The sequence below is a fragment of the Lotus japonicus genome, chromosome 4 (assembly GCF_012489685.1).
Source record: "Lotus japonicus ecotype B-129 chromosome 4, LjGifu_v1.2".
Taxonomy (NCBI): Eukaryota; Viridiplantae; Streptophyta; class Magnoliopsida; order Fabales; family Fabaceae; genus Lotus; species Lotus japonicus.
In genome coordinates this window covers 43,339,172-43,365,123 of record NC_080044.1, presented here as the reverse complement: position 1 = coordinate 43,365,123, position 25,952 = coordinate 43,339,172, and the positions used below count along the sequence as shown (strand labels likewise).

At 39.3% G+C, this 25,952-nt stretch overlaps 1 protein-coding gene across 1 annotated transcript; it reads right to left on the bottom strand.

Annotated features, from left to right (window-relative positions):
* Positions 1–751: 751 nt before the first annotated feature.
* On the bottom strand, positions 752–6,077 carry LOC130711884 (uncharacterized). Its single transcript, XM_057561657.1, has 5 exons — positions 5,884–6,077; positions 3,409–4,747; positions 1,690–1,950; positions 1,311–1,466; positions 752–1,151 (listed from the first exon to the last, which is right to left on the bottom strand). The coding sequence occupies exons 2-5, from the start codon at positions 4,738–4,740 to the stop codon at positions 1,032–1,034; spliced, it is 1,869 nt and encodes a 622-aa protein (XP_057417640.1). The 5' UTR covers positions 4,741–4,747; positions 5,884–6,077; the 3' UTR covers positions 752–1,031.
* Positions 6,078–25,952: the final 19,875 nt, after the last annotated feature.

Sequence of the window (25,952 nt, the reverse complement as noted above, 5' to 3'; positions counted from 1 at the left end):
TGAGATTTGTAATGTGAAAATACTATAAGTGTTATTTTTAATTTTATTATAATGTGCTAAAATAGAAATAAATAAAAAGACTACGACGTGACTTTTGGTGAGATTCTCAGTTTGAGCGACAAGAGAACAACAAGGCCAAGGTGATTCCCAAGTTCTCAATAAGAATGGATAAAATAAAGCAGTAGCACAGCAAGGTCAGGCCAAGAAGGTGGAAGAGAACCCCAAGACTGAGGACTGAGGAGGTGACGGTATATATTTTTCTAATTGTTTACTTTTGAAACTAAATTTTAAAAATTGTGGGAAGAAATCATTTTGTACTACCGTTACCACTTATATCACAATACACTATATTGACCAAGAAATATCACAATACACTACTACTTTGTTTTTAAACTTGCTCTGTATTTTGAAATTGGATTATTTGCTGTAGTTCAGGCACAATATTGACCAAAATTAAACTCACCGTTACCATTTATACCACAATACACCAATTTGGTTTATGTTTATGCAAATTGTACAACACACAACGTACAATCTCTTTGTAGATATGTAAGCTTACAATTTTGGTTGATTAGATATCCATTAACACAAGTGCATATAGGCATAGGAACTCTTCTTATAACTATTTTTAAACGCAAATTTATTACTTTAAAACTGATAATAAAAACGTCTTAGGTCTTTAAGGGTTTTAATTTTACTAAATATAAGAAAGAACTGTTTTTAAAAACTATAAATTGTTCTTTGAGAAAAGTAACAAAACATGCCTTTATATATCTTGCTTCTTCCTGCGGGTACAACCGTACAAGTCCAATTGAGAGAAAAGGAGTGGGAAGGGAAATATTCACCGTTTTATTCTTTCCACTTTCATTTTTCTTGTTGACTGTGGTGCTCACAAAATAACTGTTGGAAAATAAACAAAAAAAATTACATGGAGACTTTGTAGAGAAAAAAAATGGGTAAATGTGAGAAAGTCCTTAGGACAGAAGATGAATGTTCAAAATTTGAAGCCTCAAACAGAGAAGGAAATCTCCTCAAGGGGCCATGAGTCCGTCAATTGTGTAAGAAAGAGACTTTGCCCAATCAGCTCTAAGTAACAATGTCTGCAAAGTCTGCATCACATTGTACCCAGGATCAAGCTTTCGCTGCCAACCCTACAAATTAAACAAATTCCAATATCAGATGAATCACATCAGCACATAGAAATTGTATAGGGGAAAATACAATCAGCCATGCAATAAACTCTTGTATTTATGATCACATGCTCCCATGTTATATTAGTAAAACATAGTACACAGGAGAAAAATAATCACCTCAAGAACCAAGGTCGTCACCAGGACAGTACAAACATTGCCATCAACATTAACTCTGTGACGCCTAACTTTCTCAAGTAATTGCTCCATACACTCTGCAGGATGAACCAGGTCACCTTCCGGGGTGCCCCAAAATGTAAACGCCTCTTCCACTTCCTGTTAGAAAACAAAGATGAGACAAAATGTGAAAATGGCCCAAGACTACTTGCAAATGTCATAAAATCTGCCCATCAGTTTATATATGATGTATTTATGGGCATATAATTTGACAATGACAATAACAAAATAAAGCCATAATAGGAACAAAACCACAATAGTTTTTCCAAGATGAAATAAACCTCACTTGATTGAATGACATAAAAGTTAGGGGAAAATTTACCTCAATGAAAGCATTTGGATCTGGGCAGTTCTGTTGCTTTGATAAACTGAGTGCGCATTCTGCTGCAGTTCGGCCATCACGACGGGCAACAGCTTTGAAAAATTCAACTAAATTTACTCTATCACTGCCAGAAAGTTCAGCAGTCATGCCTACATCAAGGAAAATTACATGAGGCTTTGATTTGAAGAGCCGTTTGCGAGACTTTCCCTGTCGAACAAGGATATTTCCAGGATGCATATCTGCATGAATGAAGTTGTCCACCTGAAAGAGGCATTATAATGTCTAAAACTTCATGAATGTTCCAAGTTTAAACCTATTATAGGAATGATGCTTCTTTTACTTCATATTAACGATTAGGATGGGATATGATAATTAACAGATCAAACAAGAGCAAGTAAAAAAAACAATTATAGGATAAAAGAAAATTCAATATATGTAAGATAAAATAAGTAAAGCCATAGATTATCGCTCTACAAAGAAACCCAATAAATAAAAAGAAGAAGATTTTGATGATGACTTATAATCCAAGACCAGCTAGATACCTAATTAAGGCTCACAATTTATGAGTTCCAAGTTCCGACAAAGAAACCCTCAAAATTCAAACTGAGAACCCACACCATTAATTTTCTCATCAGAGATTACAACTTAAATTTTAGTCCGTAAATTCCAGCTGGATCCAAACCCAATAAACAACTGCAATGTAACCACAAGGGGTGGCACAGGTGGTGAATGTGCATTTCCTTAAGGGATTTCGCCTAGGCTTCTGGCCCGGGTTCGATCCCCTCTGAGGTAAAAAATAATACCTTTGTGGCCAGGGACATCACTACCGTATCCCAAGCCAGATTAGTCACGTGGGGCACCTTTCCCCCGTGGAGACTGGTGGCCAAAGGCCCAAAAAATAAAAACAACTGCAATGTATTAATTTTCACAAAACAACTGTACAGATCAAAACTGATAGTGTAAGAGGAAAAAAATATATAAACTAGTTTACAAATATGCTCCAGCACATTCTTCTAACGCACTCAATCACCTGGTTAAATCTCCCTCACCCCAAATCCCTCCTCCAATAAAACACTTGCAATTAAGATGATAGGAAATGGGCTAATGGTCCTCAGTACCCACCACCCAACCTAAACCTCAAGTTCTAATATCAAGTAGTCAAACCATATTTTAGATTCTCATAGAACAATAATAATCAAGACTCATCATACTAGTCAGAGGCTCAGAGCGATGGAGTCAGCAACATGGGTCAACAAAAGCCATTTATTAGGCTCCACAAAGATTATGGTTTTCACCTAGTAAAGTAAAAGGGAAATAAAAACTCAAAGGAAAACGTTATATTACACCATGCTTACAATTTATAGGTGCTTATTATATAAACAAGTTCTCTTAATAAAACTTATACGGATCCCCCTTATCATGAAGGTATATATGCAGAATCTCTATTTCCTAATATTTATCCTACTGTCCACACTAGTTAAATTTCCTAGGACTGTGCTTGTCATTTTCACAATGTGGGCAAACAATTTCTTCCATACTCTGTTGATTACTTGAGTTAAATATTCTGACTCTATAACTACATAGAGGTCATCGGTAATATTCTTCCCTTAATGCACATAGTAAATAAAGAACACTCTAAATAAGAACATTGAAATCATACTATCCCTAACCACAAGAAAACAATGGGAGAAAATTTTGCAATTGTGAAGTATATTTTACCAGAAGCATCTTCAAAAGTGCATGAGTCCCAATGTGAGCAAGAGCAGATTTAAAATGTTCATGTCCTTGAAGACCATCAACATAATGTGCAACACTTTCTCCATTTTCATATGTTTCCACCAAAACAGCAGGGTGCACAAGCGGATAGACAGGCTTAGGGAAAGAAACATCCTTCCATCTACGGAAATTATAAATAAAGCGGTTCAAGTGGGCAGCTTCCCTAGCAAGGTCAACTTGGGACATCATGAAAACTGCAAACTGTTGTACACTCTCATCTAATCTTAACCAATTAAGAGCAGGAATGAACTTCGAAACTTTTGCCACAAAGTTAATGATAGCAAAATCTCTTCTGATTGAGTCTCCTACACCAGGATGTCTAACCTTTACGGCAACCAAGAATGGCTTTGCTTGCTGACCAGGATAACGATATTTTAATGAAGCGCGGTGCACTTGGGCGATGCTTCCAGATGCTACAGGCAATTCTTCAAAATTGTCAAAAATTTCAGAAATTTTTCGACCAAATGCTTTTTCTATAGTTTTCTTTGTGTAGCTGAAACTATGCTCAGGAGCTTTCATATGAAGTTCTGAAAGCTTAGTGCATAGATCTCGAGGAAAAAGATCAGGACGTGTAGCTGCCCATTGACCCCATTTTATGAATGCAGGACCAGATTTTTCTAGTGTGCGATGAACAACAATGAGCCACAGTTTCCTAAACTTAGGTCCGAAATAATCTGCAAATGGTGCCATCGCAATGCTCGGAGAGAATAGTATTCCTAGATATAGAGCCCTCACTAATAAGATAAGAACTTCTAATATCATGAATGTAAATGTGAACATGTAATTATACCCGTCTTGTGCGCGCATATACAAACCATTCTGTGAAGGGTAACGTTCTACATCTGCCCAATTTCGCTGAGATAATGCAAGCTCTCCACATGTAAATGCAAAAATACCAGGTACTAGCAAATAAGAACGAGCCAAAGCCAAGCTCACTGCCTGAGCAATCATATATATGGTGGGAGGAAATGCACCATCATCACTGGAACAATATTTTCTGTATAGCCTTTTCCAAGCAATCTGAGAATGACGTGTGACTCCATTACTAGCTGAAGTTACAGAAAAGCTTCTAAAAGAGCAGCATTTGTTAAAGTTTTCCCTTGTTGCATGCCACAATAATGAACTACGTGCTTCACTAGCAAACTTATATTGCATGTACACCCAGCGCTGGTGGATATTCGATCCAACTGAGCCAATTGGCCCATTTCTTTGCAGGCCAATTCCTCGACTTAATTTACAAACAGATTGAGCAGCTCTCTTTATATCTCTAAGCATCAAAAATCTGCAAATCAGTAATTGTGTCAGCTACAACAATGTAAGAAAACACTTTAATAAAATGTACACTTCATTCATTTCAATCTTCAACATCATGATTTCAATGTAAGAAAACGCTTTCGCATTTTAGTACAAAGTCTTATTTTCACAAGCTTCATTATTCAAAAGGCATGGTGTTTCAACCAGTAAAACTTCAAATATAAACTGAGCCATTAAATGTACGAGTAAACAAATCTCAATGTTAGGTCTTTACCGATTCAAAAATGTTTTCTCCACAACAATTACATATTCACTTTTAGAGAGAGATAAAAATGGAAGAAATAGAAGTAAGAAATATGATAAGTCATGTGATGAGAAAAGAAAAAAGATATATAAAAAATATGTGAATGAAAATCTGATAAAAGAAAAATAGATCTTGATGTGAATATATCAAATTGCTTTCCTATTTTAATAATAGTAAATTACGAATAGCAGCATAGCACATCAACATTTATGCAATCCATGCGAATATGTTACCCTTATTTTAACATTCACCTTACTTCTTGAATTTTCTTCATTCGTTCCTTTATCTTTTCACTTTGGCCATGTCCACCAACCAAAATTCTACAGATATGTCATGGTTCTGGGAGGGGGGCAAATACATGTTTTTGAGTACTATGTATGAGTGACTTTCATGTCCTAAAGGGGGGTGATCGCCTCTTTTCTTATAACCTAGTTCCGTCCCTGTGCAGAGGTAACCTCTAACACTCAACAATTACCATTAACAAGATATCTCAAAAAGTGAAGAAACTCCAAAATTTATTTCCAATACTTAGTAGTAGTTATAGAAAACTTGCAGCTGCACATGAATACAAATTAGCAGTGAAAATGGTTGTTATTATCACCAATAAATAACCACTAAAACAATCCCCTAAACAGAAAGCCGCTGCAGATATTTAGAAAAAGAAAACACTACCAATTAACAATTAACAATACAAATTCAAAAGCAACCCACTTAAAGAAAGAGAAAGATTCAAAAGATGCTCAAATTAAGAAAATCGAAATACAGTTTGAGAATGTAGCAGTAGTCACAGTTTCCACTCAAAATGTTACAAAGGAAATTGATATGCGATGGAAAAAAACATTGGAGGAGAAAAAGCTTACCAAATGAAGACAATCCAGATGAAGAAATTGATGAAATCTAAGATATGAGGGCGAGAGGCCGAAGGTAGGGAGCGGTGGAGGATAACCGTACGCCGCCGTCGCTGCCGAACGTGACTAGGTCTCGCTCGTCTTCGTGGTCTCTTCTTCAGCAAATCTGGAATTTTTTTTTGTTTGAAGAACAAATCTGGATCTTAATCTTATGTTACTATGTTTTTTTTTTTCTTTTCTTTACAAAACCGGTTCTTGAAATAAACTTGATTTTTTTTTTCAAAAGGTTTGGACCGGTTCCGGTTTGGTTGATCAGAACCGGTTTTCTTTTCTCACCCCTAGCTGAATGTTGGTCGTGGTTGATCCGCAGTGACGGATCCATAACTTTTGAGTCGTGGGGACAGTTTCACAATATATTTATGAATCGAAACTCGACCACTTATTTATGATGCAGTGTTGAAGTACTACGCCAACCCACTTAATTTTTTGGGAGCAAAACACATATACTTAGAAATAAGAAGTTTTGTTTTTGGTATATGGGTTAAGTATCATATTAATTCCTGTATTTGTGTCATCGTCTGAACTAGGTCCCTCGCCGGAAAAATTATTGTAAAAGATCCTCTTGTGTGTAAATTGTTTGGGGCGGGTCCTCACCGGAGCACGGAGCTCCGGCGACTAATGATTTGGATTGATGAATGAGATAAAAATGCTTATGTGGATTTTTAAAAATAATAAATAAATTACACATCAGAAAATTAGATAAAATTAACAAAAATAAAATTAATTAACAAAACTAACCCTAATTTAATTAACAAAAACTAATTAACCTCAATTCTTTTTTGATCAAGAACAAGAAAATTCAGTTTCAGACAAAAAACGAACAAGAAAATTCATTGTGACTATAAATCAAGCTTGTCGATGTACATTATAGATTCATACAATCTAATCCCTATACTCCCAAAAATATCAAAACTCAAATTAGTGCATGCATCTTGTTTTGAAGCCGCAACGGAGGAGATATCAACACTACTCTCACAGGAAGATTGGAGTGATAACAAATCCAGCAGTGTCTTTGAATGGGTCTCCCACTGTGTCTCCTGTAATTCATCTTCATTAATATTGAATCTTCCCCTGGTCTTCACTTTCAGGAAAAAAAAAATCCCCTGGTCTTCAACATCATTACCAGAACCTAGAAGCACAAACCCAGAAAAACAAGCCCCTTCGTTCAAACCCAGATCCACATCCACCACCTTCAGTCACTTCTATTCATCGAATTGCAGCCAAAGGTAGATCCTTTCTTGCCCCTTCATTCAAATCCCCTTCCAATCGCAGATCCAAAACAAGAAAAAGAAACACAATCGCAGATCGCCTCTCTCACCTTCTTCTCCTTCTCCTTCTCTCATAAACTCATATTGGGGGGTTTGAGGTTTAGGGTGGCGGCGGGGTTGAGGTTTAGGGTGGCGGTGGGGAGTGGGTGGTTTGGGTTTCGATTGGGGTGAGGTTGGGGTTAAGGGTGGCAGTGGGGAGTGGGTGGGTATGGTGGCGGTGAGGTTGAGGTGGCATTTTCTGGAGTATGCCTTCTGGGCTCCATTGGGGAGGTGTTGTGTTGCTCTGTTACATTTGAATCTGAAAGAAGCCCAGGAAGGTGTTGACACACAATAAGAACATGCAAGAATGGTTGAAGAAGAAGGTGGTGGCTGAATTCATGGTGTGTGTGAGAGAGAATGGAGACGAGTGTGGTTATGGCTATGAGTGGTTTGATTGGGTGGAGAGAGGAAGTTGTGTTGATGCCAGGGGATTGGAATTAGAAGATGGGGAGAAGAAGAACCCTAATTTGATTGGGAATTTGGGGGAATTGAGATTAATTAGTTTATGTTAATTAAATTAGGGTTAGTTTTGTTAATTGATTTTATTTTTGTTAATTTAATTTAATTTTCTGATGTGTAATTTATTTATTAATTTTTAAAATCCACATAAGCATTTTTATCCCAATCAGCAATCCAAATCATCACTCACCGGAGCACGGGGCTCCGGTGAGGACTCGCCCCAAACAATTTACAAACAAGAGGATCTTTTACAATAATTTTTCCGGCGAGTGACCTAGTTCAGACGGCGACACAAAGACAGGGACTAATATGATGTTTAACCCTTTGGTATATACTTAGAAATAAGAAGTAATAAAATATAAAATGTTTAGTGTAATTGTATAAACAAAATGGGTTGGGCTTAGCTGGACAGTTTCTTGTTAGAGCACTAGGCCGTTAGAGTGGCTTGATCTGTAACTTGGGGGCATTTTCAATATAATGAAAAAGTTATGGGGAAAACTTTGTAGAGAATTTAAAAATACATACTAGTATTAAAAGAAAATCTGTAAACCACGTGGGGTCATTTGCCCCCCACCATTGTGTGAGTGGGTCCGTCCCTGGTTGATCGGGAAAAATATTCATATGTTGTGTCGATTTCTAAATTCTAACCTCTTAAAGTCATGACAAATGACATCACTTAGTTGTTCATGTCACTATATATATTAGTACTAGTAGTATATGACATGTGTCTTGTACGGGAAATTTAAAATTATATGTAAGTTTCATTGTTTTCATAAAAAGATTGTAAAGTTTATTTTGTAAATTTTATGTATTTTTGAAGTTATGAAAAACACTAGAAATAGGGGGTTTGAATAGGGTTTTGAAGTTTTAAAGCTTTCCCTCTAAGATTTTGGTAAATCTTTTCGGTATAAAGAACACAATGTATTTTATCCTGGTTCACTTGATAAATCTCTCAAGCTAATCCAGTCCACCCATTAAGGTGATTTCTTCCTTCTTAGAATGAAGGCAATCCACTATTCATAGATTGTTACAACTGCACTAGCACACCTTGCTTAGTGACTAACAACCTATGAACTAGCAACACTAAGACACACAAATCTTAGTCTTCTCAAGAATCCTGACCTCACTGGTCTCTCAAGGAAAATACAAACAAAGTTTGTAGAAGGTTTGGTTTACAAAGAGATGCTTCTCAACAAGCAAAGGTAAACACAATAAGAACAATGAAGAAAATATTGCTAAGGTATTCGCTTGAAGGTAAACACAATAAGAACAATGAACTTAACAGAGTTCGCATCAGAGCTTTAATCTTCAGAACATCTGAAGCATTTACTACCGTTTAGAAGAACGTAGTGATTGCAGAAGCGTTTTATTGGTTACTCTTGGGTCTTCAACTTCTGATATAAATGTCTTTGAGTCAGAATCAGAACCTGTTTGTCACACACTTAAAAGACAAACGTTAGAGTACCCTAGTTGTTCATACACAATAATAAACTTGTTATCATCAAAACATAGAGTTGTACCACCTGACCAAATCTTGGTCTGACAATCTCCCCCTATTTGATGATGACAAAACCAAGTATTTTGATGAACAATTCTTAAACAATAAACTGAATACACTCAGAGTTTATGGTATCAAAGTTAAACTTATCCTGATGTGTATAGTTTATATAGCTCCTTTTGAATCCAAGTAATGAGCTTGATTCTGAGCTAAGCTCCCCATAAATCTATGACTTAATAAAATGGTTAGAATAGTCTAGATTCTGAGCTAAATTAGATAAAGTGACCAGAGTGATATATCAATCAGGGTTAGGCTGTAAGATCAAGATTTGGTCATGTGGTACAACTCTATGTTTTGATGATAACAAGTATTTATTTGTGGATTAACAATTATGGTACTCCAACGTTTGTCTTGAGTGTTTTGACAAACAGATTCTGATTTTGATACCAGAAGATATATTCATCAGAAGATCCGAGGATCAGAAGATCTGAAGATCAGAAGATCTGAGGATTAGAAGTTCTGAGGATCAGAAGATCTGAAGACCAGAAGCTCTGAAGGTCCAGAAGCTCTGAAGGACCAGAGGCTCTGAAGGTCCAGAAGCTCTGAAGGTCCAGAAGCTAAGAAGTGAAGACTCTGAAGTCCAAGAGTAAGCTAGCTCTGAAGATCAAGTACTTTCTACTCTGAGGTCCAGAAGCAGAAGTTACGAAGGTCAGAGGATCCAAGCTTCCCTCTGACTCGGATCACCAAGCTTCACAAGTTCCAACATGAAGCGTCGTCAGATCAGAAGTCAATGGTTAAAGGAAAATGTCACTATCAAGAAGTACAAGAGCAGTGTACTATTCTGACAAGCCTACCTACCAAGGTTCAGCCACAACAGGTTCTGGAAGTTCCAGAAATGCCCTCCAACGGTCATATTTTCTCAACGAAAATATCCTTTGCACCTTGGACTATTTAAGACTGAAGAAGAGATGAAAGACTAAGGAGAGAAGCCAAGAGCTGCAATACAAGAAAAGATTCAAGCCTCCACTTTCTTCATCTGTTCTTATTTAGTTTACACTTAGCTTATTCAGAAGCAAACCTTTGTAAACACTAACCTCAAACAGTTGTTTGTTTTTCCTTAAGAGACCGGGTAGGTCAGTATCCTTAAGAAGACTAGGATCCGTGTATCTTAGTGGTGATTCCTTAAGGGACAAGTTAGGTCAGTATCCTTGAGAAGACTAAGAGAGTGAATCTTAGTGTTTACTAGTTCATTGTCACTGAGCAGGTTGCTAGTGCAGTTGTAACAAACTCTAAATAGTGGATTGCCTTCATTCTAAGAAGGAAGAAATCACCTTAACGGGTGGACTGGATTAGCTTGAGGGATTTATCAAGTGAACCAGGATAAAATACTTGTGTGCTTCTCTCTTCTCTCAATCTTTATCCGCAGCACTATCTATCTCAGATAAACCGAAAATATTTACTTTAAATCTTAAGGGGAAAGTTTTTATATTCAAAACTCTATTCAACCCCCCCTTCTAGTCGTTTTTCACACCTTCATAGGCATTTAATAGTTTATCATAAAAAAATAAGCATTGGAGTATCAGAACTATTAAAAGATCAGAGCATATGATCACTTCAGAAGAAGTGAAATGTATTCCTTGTTGTTGCCTCATGAAATATCTATAGTCATAATGATTGATCACTTTTAAATTCTCTAAAGAAAAAAATAACACATCAAAAACTAGGTTGTTCTCCCCCTTTTTGTCATAAGCAAAAAGGACAAAGAGTGCGAAAAACTTAGCTTTGAAGTACTAGGTACTTCCCTTGAGAAAATGACTAAGTTAACAAGATTAGATACGAAGATGACAGAAGAAAAGATTCAGAAGCCAAACATCTATATATATAATGAAAATCATAACATAAAGAGTAAAACTAAAAACATCAAAAATAAGGAGAACAGAAGAAAATCCTAAGAGACTAGGGTTTTGGATCTAGGAGCCTTGCAGAATGATATCCATCATCTTTTGCATATTCTGATTAAAGGCAGTTTGCTCTTCAATGTGCCTCTGGAAACCATCAAGTCTTGAGGCAAGCGCTGAAAGATCAGGTTGAGCAGAAGCAGATGGTGCAGCTTGAACTGACGATGTTCTCGGAGTAGAAGTAGCAATCATAGCAGAACTTGCAACCATAGCAGATGTTGCAATAGTATCAGTAGCAGAAGCAGAAGCAGAAGCAAGTGCTTGGGCCTTCAAGTCAGCAACTTCAGCTTCCAGCTTAGCAGCTTTTTTCCAGAGCTTCTAAGCGAGAAGCTTCTTTCTTGGTGGCCTCAATCTTGGCAGCCTCAACTCTGGAAGCAACAGCTCTAGCAAGCTCTTCAGCTTGAGCTACTAGTTTCTCTAGTTCAGCTTCCTCAGCTTCAGCTTTCACTTTCTTGCCCATGGCCTCTTCAGAGTGTTCTTCCCTGTTTCTTGTATTCTGAATCGCTTTTCTTAGATTTTCGAAAAGTTTGGATTCCATAAGTGCTTGCCTTCTTTCATTCATAGCTTCTTTCTTCACCCTGGCAGCTTCAACCCGGTCAAATCTGTCGTGATCTGAAAAATTCGAGCATGTCCTGAATGTGACTTTGCATCCATCCACATAATGATTCCCCTTGTGCATCAACCCTGTTTGGCTTCTCACTTGAGTCAGTGATAGCATAAAGGTTCCTCAACCTTGTTGTTGCCCTATCATTAAAAATATTAATGCATTCCAGAAGGTTGGTTGGTTCTGGATAGGTGTAGGGAATGATTGGAAGATTTAGTTGAGGAGAAGGTTGGGTGGTTGCAGCATGGTTAGAACTGGTTGCCTCATAAACAGCTTGGGCAGAAGTTTTTGCTTCAGAAGTTGGAGGCAAATTATTAGTTACTTGATCAGAAGTGGTCTGATCTGGAATGGGTTGGATTTCAGGGTTTGAGAATGCAAGGTGTCTGGAGTTAACTGTAGAATATCCAGATAAAGAGACTTGAGAGGATTCAGAAGAGAATGAAGGAAACACAAAACTTAGTGGTGTGGGGTTGAAAAGAGGAGAGGAGTGTGGAACTAGATTGAAGATGGTGTCTGATGGTCCAGAATTTATTTCTTTCAGAACTTGTTGGAATTCTCTTTCAGTGGAGGATGTGTTTAGAGGAGAAGATGTTTGAGGTTGATCTGAGTTATTTGGGTAGGTGAGTTGGATGATTGGAGGAGTTGGTGTAGAGGATGTTTGGCGAATGCGATCCAGAAGGTCTAGTTTAGGAGGTGGAGGAAGGTGTTGTTCAGGAGTGGTTGTGATTGTGGTAGCGATTGTGGAAATTGCAGATGTAGAAATGGTAGAAGTTATGAGGGAAGGGTATTTTGGAATAAAAGAAGCAGAAAATGGAGGGAGTGTTTGTGAAGGGGTAGAAGTAGGAATGTCATTAACATTAATAATAGCAGAAGGGGCAGAAGTAACAACAATAGGCTTACTTGATTCTTTAGCAGAGGATCTGGTGATCCTTGGAGCTCGATTCTGAGATGGATGAGGATTGGCAGCCTTTGTTTCTGTCTTGATCTTCTTGGCCTTCTTCTTTGGCTTCTCCTCAGCGTTAGAGTCTGACTCTTGAGGCCTCTTCTTGGGTTGAGGTCTTAACATGTCAGGTGGAAATTCTGGAAGAGCGTTGAAGAATTCTTCAAAATCAACGTTAAGTCCTTGCTCCCTTAGAAGGTTGACATATTCCATGATTGCATCTGGAGCATCCAGCTTTGTCCAGAGAGGATAATCATCAATAGAGATCCTCTTTTGGATGATTGCCTCCTGAGACTCATCAGAAGGAGGAACCGCAACGGTTGTCAGCAACTTCATTTTCTTCAGATTCTTCACATTGAATGCTTCTCCAGAAGTAACATTCAGATCTTCCATGCAGCCAGCTTCAATCAGATCTTGGACCAGCCCACTCTCCACAAAGATGTCAAAGAGGATTTTCTCAAAGGGAATGTAGTATATGGCGATCTTCTTCTCACCACTGGTGGTTCTTGACTTCCTGATGCACTCATTCAGATATGTGAAGATGAAGAATGGTAGACACAACTTCTTTTTCTCCTTGATGAGAAAAATCATCAATTTATGGGTTGCGTTGATGTAGTCAGAACTCAGAAGAACTTGTCAGCGTTCTGGGGTTGATGCAGGAAAGTATGATCTTGTGCCATACTCTCAGAGCTGGACGGAGATCGCTTGACTTGTACTCCGTCTTCTTCTTTTCTCAGTTTACAAACAACTATGGGTTCACTGTTATCCTAATCCTTGTCATTCTATTGTTCACATTCTGGAATCGCCTTCCATCAGCAAGCTTCATTCCTAGAAGTAGCGAGATGGATTTTTCTGAAATCACAATCTTTCTCCCCAGCACATGTGAAACAACGTATTAGTCGTCGCACTCAGCATGCTTCCAGAATTCCTTGACCAACTTCTCATAGATTGGTTCAGTCAATCTATCAAAGTACCCTTTCCAACCTTGAGCTTCCATCTCAAGACGAATGTCGATGCCATTGGTAGCCAAATTCTCAAAATCCACCATCAGTTCCTTGAGAACATTAAGTTCTTCAACCTTGAATGTACAGTGGACAACAACAGTCCTTTGAGTGATAGGAATGACCTGCTCTTGGTCTTCCAAGTCAATTTCCTCCTGTTGTTGTTCAGGTTGTTGTTCTTGATTTCTGGGTTGAGAGGTTTCCCTTGGTGCATATTGCCCGGGGGAAGTCCAACAACCATTGTTGGAAACCTTGAAGTCCAACACATATGCTGTAAGACCCGGATTTTCGGAACAAGTTAATTTCCGACTCACGCGTGGAATCAGTGTAAGCGTGACAGGAGTTTGATATTTGAGAAAGATTAATGAAGAAGAAAGTTCAGGAATTGCTCGAGGAATGTGGCGTTGTTTATTTCGGAGCTAGTGCGAGTCGTCTGCACACCTGCCTTATGGCGAGCATGTCCAGAATAGGCTATTTCGCTTTTAAAGCAATGTTTAGGCGATATTTCGAATTCTTGGAAAATTTAAAGATTCTCTTTATTTTTCCTTCGACCAGCGTTTCATTTCGGAACTCTGGACTGTACGCACGATAGTCTTTACTTTTTGGAAGTTCGCCGACGCTAATTTCTTTGCTTCGAAACCCTATTTTCGAGCAATGGATGAAGACTTTTTTCTATTCGGGACTTCTAACGAAGTTTCCGTCCACGTTGCCAGATTTTTTTCGACGTTTCCAATCTTTCTTCAGTAGGAAGTTTTGTCGTTTGAGCATCACAGCAAAAAGTAGTTTTTCGGGACAGACTAACTTACACCGCTTTTGGCGTTTTGGATATCGTTTTTCCCAAATCTTAGATATTTGTTTTGAGTTCTGGAATTCTGACGCCAGAATCTCTCTTAGAATTCCTCGGTGATCGTGCTGCAAAAATCGGAATCGCGAAATTTTCATTTTCCCGCGATTTCACCCGCCTATAAATAGCGCGAAAAAGCAAAAATCCTCTCATTTGCAACCTTTGAGGCCGCGAGTTCTAGGGGGAGAAGAGGAGGAGAGATTTTCGCGAAACCTTGACCAATCTTCGTGCAGTTCGTCCCTACTTCTAGGTATCGAGGTAACTAGCATGAATCCTACCTCTGATTACTGTTTCTGTTGCGTTTCTGAAGTCGTTTCTGTGCTCACAGTTTTGAGCATTTTCTAAAATGGTCCGATTTCTTCGATTTCTTGGTTGGGTTATGTTCCTTACGTTCCCATGAGCCTAAAACCTCTGTCAGTAATCGCCGATTGCGATTCAGTTGTCCAGTATCTGAAAAACTGTTTCAAAACCTTTTTGTCTCACATTTCGAAACTTTATTGTCGAAAAGTCATAATCTGACTTCGTGCCTTTAGGATTTGTTGTCACGGATGTCGTTAGGATCATTGCTGTCAAATTTGTTTTCCGAACTGATAACTTTGAGGTTTTGAGCTTTTATTTTGGACCAAAATGCCCCTGGATAGCCGTATTTCGACCCGATTGTCCGAAAATTGTTCCGACAGTTTCTTTGCCTTAGTTTTACCCCAAAACTACCTTGTGAATTGATTTGGTCGAAGAAAAAGAGCCGAAGCCCTTTTTCCTTTGTGGTCGTGACCTTGTAGTGTTGGGGAGGGAGTTTTCGTTTTCGAAAACTTGTCTTTTCGTACCCGATTGTCGTATTCTGAAGCTTTAATGCTTTGTCTATCGTTTATGTGTTGTTTTGTGATCGAACTAATCGATATTGTTTGGATTCTGCTTTGTTTTCTCCGAGGTTCAGTTGAAGGAACTTTGGAAGGTTCAGAGCACTTGAGTGAAGGAGCTTGTGATTTCGAAGCTGGATCAGCTCGAGGTTAGGGCAACTTGCTATATTTAGCTATGATTGCATGATAGGCGTCGATAAATTCGACTTATGCTTTATCTGATGTTGTTTATGATGATGATTTATTTTTATGATTGTTTTCATAACTTATGATATTGATGATGTGTTGAATTGAGCGTTTTGACGCAACTTCGGAGTGGAGGTTCATTGATCTGGTGATCTTTGACATTTCGGGTTGGATGAACAACCCTAGGCAAGTCCAAATGTGGGGTTTGAGACTTAGCCATTTGTTGGGATTCGTTGGAATTCCTAGACTTTCCCCGGGAAATGTATTTTGGGTGGTTGATTTTTGGAAACTTAGAGTGATAGAGCTTTCGAAAAATAAAGACTTGGGAAACTTAGACTTTGAGAAATAAACTCATAATTTGACTAATTTGAATTGAAATCATTTTTATTAACTTTTAAGCATAGGAGAACTGAAGGGGAAAAATATTTACGAAAGGCGGGGAAAAGTCGACTTATGTTGTGGGTTTGGAGAGTTTGGAATTGGGAAAAGCCATCAAGGTGGGCTATGGTGATGATTGAAGGTCACCGAGTACTCTAGTACTCCTGGTAGTGTTGTTCGAGTCGTGTTGTATTGACCGACACAGACTCTGGGTTTTGTTTGGGCTGTGTTGTATTGACCGACACTAGACCCTCGTGTATTCTTGTTGGTGGAGTTGTGTTGTATTGACCGACACTAACTCTTGGGTTGTTGTGAGTTTGGGTCTGAGCAGTTTTTGACCATCGAGATTTGATGAGTCAGATGACTCAAGAAGTCATCAAGGGTGATCGCACTCCTTTCATAATTAATTGTCTTTTGTCGCCGAGTCGACATATACCTTCGGGTACAATATATACCTTCGGGTACAGTATATACCTTCGGGTACAGTATATCTATATACCTTCGGGTACAGTATATACCTTCGGGTACAATATATCTATATACCTTCGGGTACAGTATATACCTTCGGGTACAGTATATCTATATACCTTCGGGTACAGTATATACCTTCGGGTACAGTATATCTATATACCTTCGGGTACAGTATATACCTTCGGGTACAGTATATACCTTCGGGTACAGCATGCCTTCGGGGGTAACTCGGGCATTCGATGGGGGATATGATCGACCGTGTGGTTAGGATCGACCTGTTGATGTCAGGTATAGCGGAGGGAAAAGTCGACCCGCAGGGTTAGGACTGACCCGACTATGTCAAGGTTGTAAGTGACACCCGAGGGTTATGGTCGGCACAATGCTAGTGCTAGGACCGACTCGATCGTGCCCAGCCTATTTCTTCCGGAACCTTCTTAATTGACGTTGCATTGACATATCATGCACTCTAACTATATCTGTTGAGATATTGATGATTTGATGTTGATAAACATCGTTATGTGTTTTGATGATTGAATTGTATTAGGGAGTTGATACAATACATAACTTATATGTATATATACAACATATATATATATACCCCCTTTATCGCATGTTGATTGTATATCTATTGTATTCTGTAAGTTGACCCTAGCGCCTTGGCTTTGTTTGTATGTTTGTGTTTGGGCGGTCGGCCTGCTGCCAGGCGTCTGTCAGCCGGTTCGTGATGATTCGTTGTGCGGGAAAGACCCGGAGCGAAATGTCTATTACTGAAGCTTTCGATGAGGACCCGGACTTCATGGCTGATCGAGGGAGAGTCGATGATAGTAGTGTGGGATATGGGTGGTTAGAGTCTTTTGAGTTGGTTGTCACTGTCATAGCTCTGATTCGTCTTACTTTTGGGACCGGGTAGGTTCCCGATATATGGCTTTTTGTGTGGTTCTCTTGCTGAGGATCACAGAGAGTCTGTCGGACTATAGGGGTCTTGGGTTGAGGCCATTTTGAGGCCGACTTTCTCTTGGATAGTGGCATATTTGATGCTTTTGCGTACAGTTCTGGTTTGTATATATTCGCCTACGGGCATGCTACCTTGGAGTCACTGCGTGTGCGCGTGACGGGATAGTGCAGCAGAGGTTGTACCTTTGTATATGTTGTTTATCGGTTAGTTTAGTTGTTGGGCTTTGTCTTTATTTCTTTATTGCTTTTATTAAAAGGAAACAATCAAAAAAAAAATTACCTGTTTTCCGCGTAAAGTTTATTTTTAGTTATTAAAGTGACACCTGGAAATCGGGGTGTTACATTGTGGTATCAGAGCTTAGTCGAGTCTTTTGGGAGTTTTTGGGGAATAGGCCTTCTGTGCTAGGTTGTGTGACTCTGCAAAGAGTGAAAATTGATTGTCTGCAGAGCGATTTTTGCTCTAATTGCTTGCGTTACTACTCAATCGGATTGAGTGGTTTGTCTAGTGCTACCGTATGGTTAGTACTAATCGGACGTTCGATGGGATATAGGATGGTGGATCTTAACCGGATGGCGGAGGCTACACGTGAGCATCATCAACGACTGATGGCGACAGCAATGTATCAACAAAGAGGAATGAACCGAACTGGAGCTGGGGGACCAATGAGGTCAGGTTCCCAAGGCTACAACGGAAGGAAGAGCTACCATAAGTGGGGACCATATCAGCGTTCCGAGGGAAGAAATCTTATCTCAAGAGAGTACAAACCGACGACTGCTGATACTGGGGGGAAGCCAGTTGGTGACAAAGGAGTGACATGTTTTCGTTGCAGAAAGTTTGGGCATTTTGCTAACAAATGCTCAGTGATTGGACGGAGATGCTTCAAGTGTAACCGAGAGGGGCATCTAGCTGTGAACTGCAAGACCAAAGAAAGTCTATGCTTCAATTGCAACCAACCGGGACATTTCTCCCAAGATTGCAAGGCACTCAAGGGCGAATCATCAAGGAATGTTGGGAAAGGAAAACAACTTGCTCCAGAGGAAAGGATTCATGCCAAGGAGGGCAAGAGCTGAGGAGTTGAACGAGGAAGAACGTGGGAACGATGTAGGACCTTATTCGAGGTTGCTCGTGATTTAACTATAGAAGTTACACGAGGTTGGGAATAGCACACTAAGTCTAGAAAGTAGTCTTCCACCGATGCGTTTTTGAGGAAGCTAGTAGCTGAAGAACGAATCTTAGGGAGATTCCGTATGGGTAGTATACGTGTTATGTTGAGGGTGTGTAGTTCCGTAGCGGGATCCTTAAAGGATTTAGTATCAGGATATTTGTGACTACTGGAGGATAGGAACTCATTGACTGTTCCAGTGGGTTTTTCTAAATTTCCACCTTCGATGTATTAGGCCTGATCAACCTAATATTGAGGGGGTGATATTCGGAATCACAGCTGGTTATGGACTTTGATAGAAGGATGTGTAAGATGAATTTGAATTGATTGAGGATTAGTCAGATTTGGGAGGAAAGTTCGTGTTAAGCACTTGATTGTGAAAGATTAAGATTTAAATCTTTGGAATTCGATGAGTGTCGTATAGACATTGATTGGTTAGTTCGTGTGATTACTCCAAGTAGAGGTAGACTAAGTCAAGAGGTTTAATGCCGGAAAAGTATTAAGTAGTTTCTCGGAAGTTATGAAGTCATAGGTTATGTGATTACTGAGTGGAATTGTTAGAGACTAAATAAGTTGAATGTAATCAGGTTTTAGATGATAGCTTGATGGTAGCGAGATTGAGAAGAATTAACTCTGAACTAGATTGTTATAGTCGAGTTCGAGGAATAAGTTTTGCTAAGCGTTGGATTAATATGTGGAGACATTATAGTCTTAAGAGATGAATTTTCGCTTGAAAAATGTTGAATTAATGATTAAGTTGGAGAAAGAAAGTTTTAGCATAAGTTGAATACTTGAGGTTGTTGATATGGATTCCAAAGAAATATGCTAAGATTACTAAGTGAGATTTACTAAGTTGGATTGAAATCTTAGGGTTAAGATTGAATCTTGAGAGTCGAGAATCGCGTACGAATAGGAGATCTTATGGTTGTAGGTGTGACAATAGGAGTTGAATCTTAGAAGATTGAAGACCTGAAGGTGAGCTTCGGGTTAAGACCATTGAGGTATAATATAAGAGAGATCTTGAAGTAAAGGAATTCTGGGTTGTGTGGAGTGTTAAGGTTGGTGATCGATTGATGTTGATTATGAGGTTGCGGACATAATGACCATGTGATAAGATTTGAATGATGTTAGCATAATAAGTTATGATTACGGATAGCAGGATCAAGTGGTGAGTGTGGAAGCATGACGACACTTATCAGGTCGTTTGGGTAAGTGAAGGAGTTATAGTTTTAAGAAACGGATATCCATTTAAGAAGTATGGAAGGATTAAAGGCCATTAGAGGACCAAATTTGGTGAAGGTTTAGGTTTTAAATCTATGAAAATCTTGTCTTAAGTGGGTAGGACTCAAAGTTTGTCAGGTTTTGATCAGGAGACTAAGTATCGGATTGATTGGAGGATGATCAAGTTACAGAAAGGAAAGTGTTAGTAGTAAGATGAATACTTGAAGTTGTTATATTTGGACGAGTTTCGTAGAGTATAAGAGTCAATGGGACTTTGTTATGGATTTTGATGATGCATATTACGGGTAACAAGTGAATTTTACTAAAGTTGAATGAGAATCCTAGGGCTAAGGTTGACCTAGTGAGCTGAGATTCATGTACACATAAGAGATTTAGTGGTGTTAGCGGCTACGATAACAGTTAAATCTCAGAATGTTGAAGGATCGGATGATAAAATGGCTAGTTAAGTCCCTTGAGGTATAGTTATGATTTAATCTTCTAGAGGATAAGTCTCGATTTGTGCGAAGTGTTAGGGATTTCAGTAAGTGTAAATAGGTTTGAGTGAGGGAAGTTTTGAGGAAGAAGACGATAATAATGGATTGTTAGGTATTAAGAGGAGGATTATCTTATAAGTTGTTGATAAATTGATGTTGAAGGGGATAAGATTAGTGAAGGACAAGAAATAAGGACATAAGTCGAGCTTTAATTCGAATAGTGACTAAGTAGAAGTGTGATTTCTTGGTGTGTGTAAAGATAGTTACGAAGTTAGAGGTGTTTTAATGGACTAGCGGTTTCCAAGGGGGAGGATTCGTCTAGGAGTTATCGAACAAACAAGTGGAGTTTTGGACTGTAGATGAAGATCACGAGGACAAGTTGAGTATCTACTTTGAGATGACAGAGAGGCACTGAGTTTAAGAAGAATTTCGGACGACCGAAAGTAAAGAAGTAAGTGGCTAAGATTGTGCGACTTCACGGAATGCCAACCGGTATCATTTCAAGAAGAGATCCGACGCAAGTGATCGAGCCAGACGACATGAAGTTGAATGATGGTTTGTCTTTTGAGACACCGACAGTTAGCAGTGGGGATAGAAGAGTGAAACAGTTAAGGGGAAAACAGCTTGCTTAAGTAAAGGTTATGAGGAACAATGACACGGGCAATGCTACATGGGAATTGGAAGACCAGATCAAGGAACTGTATTCCGGACTTTTCTCAGAACTCTGAGTTTCGAGGACGAAACTTTCTTTTTGGAGGGGAGTATTGTAAGACCCGGATTTTCGGAACAAGTTAATTTCCGACTCACGCGTGGAATCAGTGTAAGCGTGACAGGAGTTTGATATTTGAGAAAGATTAATGAAGAAGAAAGTTCAGGAATTGCTCGAGGAATGTGGCGTTGTTTATTTCGGAGCTAGTGCGAGTCGTCTGCACACCTGCCTTATGGCGAGCATGTCCAGAATAGGCTATTTCGCTTTTAAAGCAATGTTTAGGCGATATTTCGAATTCTTGGAAAATTTAAAGATTCTCTTTATTTTTCCTTCGACCAGCGTTTCATTTCGGAACTCTGGACTGTACGCACGATAGTCTTTACTTTTTGGAAGTTCGCCGACGCTAATTTCTTTGCTTCGAAACCCTATTTTCGAGCAATGGATGAAGACTTTTTTCTATTCGGGACTTCTAACGAAGTTTCCGTCCGCGTTGCCAGATTTTTTTCGACGTTTCCAATCTTTCTTCAGTAGGAAGTTTTGTCGTTTGAGCATCACAGCAAAAAGTAGTTTTTCGGGACAGACTAACTTACACCGCTTTTGGCGTTTTGGATATCGTTTTTCCCAAATCTTAGATATTTGTTTTGAGTTCTGGAATTCTGACGCCAGAATCTCTCTTAGAATTCCTCGGTGATCGTGCTGCAAAAATCGGAATCGCGAAATTTTCATTTTCCCGCGATTTCACCCGCCTATAAATAGCGCGAAAAAGCAAAAATCCTCTCATTTGCAACCTTTGAGGCCGCGAGTTCTAGGGGGAGAAGAGGAGGAGAGATTTTCGCGAAACCTTGACCAATCTTCGTGCAGTTCGTCCCTACTTCTAGGTATCGAGGTAACTAGCATGAATCCTACCTCTGATTACTGTTTCTGTTGCGTTTCTGAAGTCGTTTCTGTGCTCACAGTTTTGAGCATTTTCTAAAATGGTCCGATTTCTTCGATTTCTTGGTTGGGTTATGTTCCTTACGTTCCCATGAGCCTAAAACCTCTGTCAGTAATCGCCGATTGCGATTCAGTTGTCCAGTATCTGAAAAACTGTTTCAAAACCTTTTTGTCTCACATTTCGAAACTTTATTGTCGAAAAGTCATAATCTGACTTCGTGCCTTTAGGATTTGTTGTCACGGATGTCGTTAGGATCATTGCTGTCAAATTTGTTTTCCGAACTGATAACTTTGAGGTTTTGAGCTTTTATTTTGGACCAAAATGCCCCTGGATAGCCGTATTTCGACCCGATTGTCCGAAAATTGTTCCGACAGTTTCTTTGCCTTAGTTTTACCCCAAAACTACCTTGTGAATTGATTTGGTCGAAGAAAAAGAGCCGAAGCCCTTTTTCCTTTGTGGTCGTGACCTTGTAGTGTTGGGGAGGGAGTTTTCGTTTTCGAAAACTTGTCTTTTCGTACCCGATTGTCGTATTCTGAAGCTTTAATGCTTTGTCTATCGTTTATGTGTTGTTTTGTGATCGAACTAATCGATATTGTTTGGATTCTGCTTTGTTTTCTCCGAGGTTCAGTTGAAGGAACTTTGGAAGGTTCAGAGCACTTGAGTGAAGGAGCTTGTGATTTCGAAGCTGGATCAGCTCGAGGTTAGGGCAACTTGCTATATTTAGCTATGATTGCATGATAGGCGTCGATAAATTCGACTTATGCTTTATCTGATGTTGTTTATGATGATGATTTATTTTTATGATTGTTTTCATAACTTATGATATTGATGATGTGTTGAATTGAGCGTTTTGACGCAACTTCGGAGTGGAGGTTCATTGATCTGGTGATCTTTGACATTTCGGGTTGGATGAACAACCCTAGGCAAGTCCAAATGTGGGGTTTGAGACTTAGCCATTTGTTGGGATTCGTTGGAATTCCTAGACTTTCCCCGGGAAATGTATTTTGGGTGGTTGATTTTTGGAAACTTAGAGTGATAGAGCTTTCGAAAAATAAAGACTTGGGAAACTTAGACTTTGAGAAATAAACTCATAATTTGACTAATTTGAATTGAAATCATTTTTATTAACGTTTAAGCATAGGAGAACTGAAGGGGAAAAATATTTACGAAAGGCGGGGAAAAGTCGACTTATGTTGTGGGTTTGGAGAGTTTGGAATTGGGAAAAGCCATCAAGGTGGGCTATGGTGATGATTGAAGGTCACCGAGTACTCTAGTACTCCTGGTAGTGTTGTTCGAGTCGTGTTGTATTGACCGGCACAGACTCTGGGTTTTGTTTGGGCTGTGTTGTATTGACCGACACTAGACCCTCGTGTATTCTTGTTGGTGGAGTTGTGTTGTATTGACCGACACTAACTCTTGGGTTGTTGTGAGTTTGGGTCTGAGCAGTTTTTGACCATCGAGATTTGATGAGTCAGATGACTCAAGAAGTCATCAAGGGTGATCGCACTCCTTTCATAATTAATTGTCTTTTGTCGCCGAGTCGACATATACCTTCGGGTACAGTATATACCTTCGGGTACAGTATATCTATATACCTTCGGGTACAGTATATCTATATACCTTCGGGTACAGTATATACCTTCGGGTACAGTATATTTATTTACCTTCGGGTACAGTATATACCTTCGGGTACAGTATATCTATATACCTTCGGGTACAGTATATCTATATACCTTCGGGTACAGTATATACCTTCGGGTACAGCATGCCTTCGGGTAACTCGGGCATTCGATGGGGGATATGATCGACCGTGTGGTTAGGATCGACATGTTGATGTCAGGCATAGCGGAGGGAAAAGTCGACCCGCAGGGTTAGGACTGACCCGACTATGTCAAGGTTGTAAGTGACACCCGAGGGTTATGGTCGGCACAATGCTAGTGCTAGGACCGACTCGATCGTGCCCAGCCTATTTCTTCCGGAACCTTCTTAATTGACGTTGCATTGACATATCATGCACTCTAACTATATCTGTTGAGATATTGATGATTTGATGTTGATAAACATCGTTATGTGTTTTGATGATTGAATTGTATTAGGGAGTTGATACAATACATAACTTATATGTATATATACAACATATATATATACCCCCTTTATCGCATGTTGATTGTATATCTATTGTATTCTGTAAGTTGACCCTAGCGCCTTGGCTTTGTTTGTATGTTTGTGTTTGGGCGGTCGGCCTGCTGCCAGGCGTCTGTCAGCCGGTTCGTGATGATTCGTTGTGCGGGAAAGACCCGGAGCGAAATGTCTATTACTGAAGCTTTCGACGAGGACCCGGACTTCATGGCTGATCGAGGGAGAGTCGATGATAGTAGTGTGGGATATGGGTGGTTAGAGTCTTTTGAGTTGGTTGTCACTGTCATAGCTCTGATTCGTCTTACTTTTGGTGTAAGATCAAGATTTGGTCATGTGGTACAACTCTATGTTTTGATGATAACAAGTATTTATTTGTGGATGAATAACTATGATACTCTAATGTTTGTCTTGAGTGTTTTGACAAACAGGTTCTGATTCTGACACCAGAAGATATATTCGTCAGAAGTTCTGAAGATCAGAAGATCTGAGGATCAGAGGATCTGAAGATCAGAGGATCTGAGGATCAGAGGATCTGAGGATCTGAAGATCAGAGGATCTGAGGATCAGAGGATCAGAGGATCAGAAGATCTGAGGATCAGAAGATCTGAGGACCAGAAGCTCTGAGGGACCAGAGGCTCTGAAGGTTCAGAAGCTCTGAAGGTCCAGAAGCAGAAGTTACGAAGGTCAGAGGATCCAAGCATCCCTCTGACTCTGATCACCAAGCTTCACAAGTTCCAACACGAAGCATAACTCTAATCAGAAGTCATTGGTTAAAGGCAAATGTCTCTATCAAGAAGTACAAGAGCAGTGTACTATTCTGAAAAGCCTACCTACCAAGGTTCAGCCTCAGCAGGTTCTGGAAGTTCCAGAAATGCCCTCCAACGGTCATATTCTCTCAACAGAAATATCCTTTGCACCTTGGACTATAAAAGGCTGAAGAAAAGAAGAAAGACTAGAAGAGAGAGAAACAAAGAGCTGCAATACAAGAAAAGATTCAAGCCTCTACTTTCTTCATCTGTTCTTATTTAGTTTACACTCAGCTTATTTAGAAGCAAACCTTTGTAAACACCAACCTCAAACAGTTGTTTGATTTTCCTTAAGGGACCGGGTAGGTCAGTATCCTTAAGAAGACTAAGAGAGTGAATCTTAGTGGTGATTCCTTTAGGAGATCAAGGTTGATCGGATCCTAGAGAAGACTAAGAGAGTGAATCTTAGTGACAGCTAAGTCAGTGTATTGTTAGTCACTTGTAGGTTTCAAGTGCAGTTGTAACAATTATCTGATTAGTGGATTGCCTTCATTCTAAGAAGGAAGAAATCACCTTAACGGGTGGACTGGATTAGCTTGAGGGATTTATCAAGTGAACCAGGATAAAATACTTGTGTGCTTTTCTCTTCTCTCTATCTTTATCCGCTGCACCATCTATCTCAGAGAAACCGAAAAGATTTACTTTAAATCTTAAGGGGAAAGTTTTTATATTCAAAACTCTATTCAACCCCCCCTTCTAGTCGTTTTTCACACCTTCAATTGGTATCAGAGCACAAGTTCTGATTACCACACTTAACAGTGTTCAGTAGATCCGGGCCAGTGTGAAAAACTCATGGATTCCACCACTACTACAAGCAAATATCAATATAGTGCAAGACCACCTATCTTTGATGGTCAGAGATTTGATTTTTGGAAAGATAGAATCAAAAGCTTCTTTCTTGGCTTTGATCCTGATCTCTGGGATTTTGTTGTTGATGGCTACACCCCTCCTGTCGATGAACATGGTGTAAAGATCCCAAGGGAGAAGATGAGTGAAGATCAAAAGAAGGAGTTCAGAGATCATCACCGATCAAGAGCTATTCTGCAAAGTGCCATTTCATATGAAGAATATGAGAAAATTACTGATCGTGATTCCGCC

Bases quoted from the DNA above. Each gene is read 5' to 3' on its own strand.
- LOC130711884 (XM_057561657.1), bottom strand. From the start codon at position 4,740: ATGCTTAGAGATATAAAGAGAGCTGCTCAATCTGTTTGTAAATTAAGT. The intron at 1,467-1,689 runs GTAAATTTTCCC...GTTTTCTAACAG, and splicing joins ATCCAAATGCTTTCATTGAG to GAAGTGGAAGAGGCGTTTAC. The intron at 1,152-1,310 runs GTGATTATTTTT...TTTAATTTGTAG, and splicing joins TGACGACCTTGGTTCTTGAG to GGTTGGCAGCGAAAGCTTGA.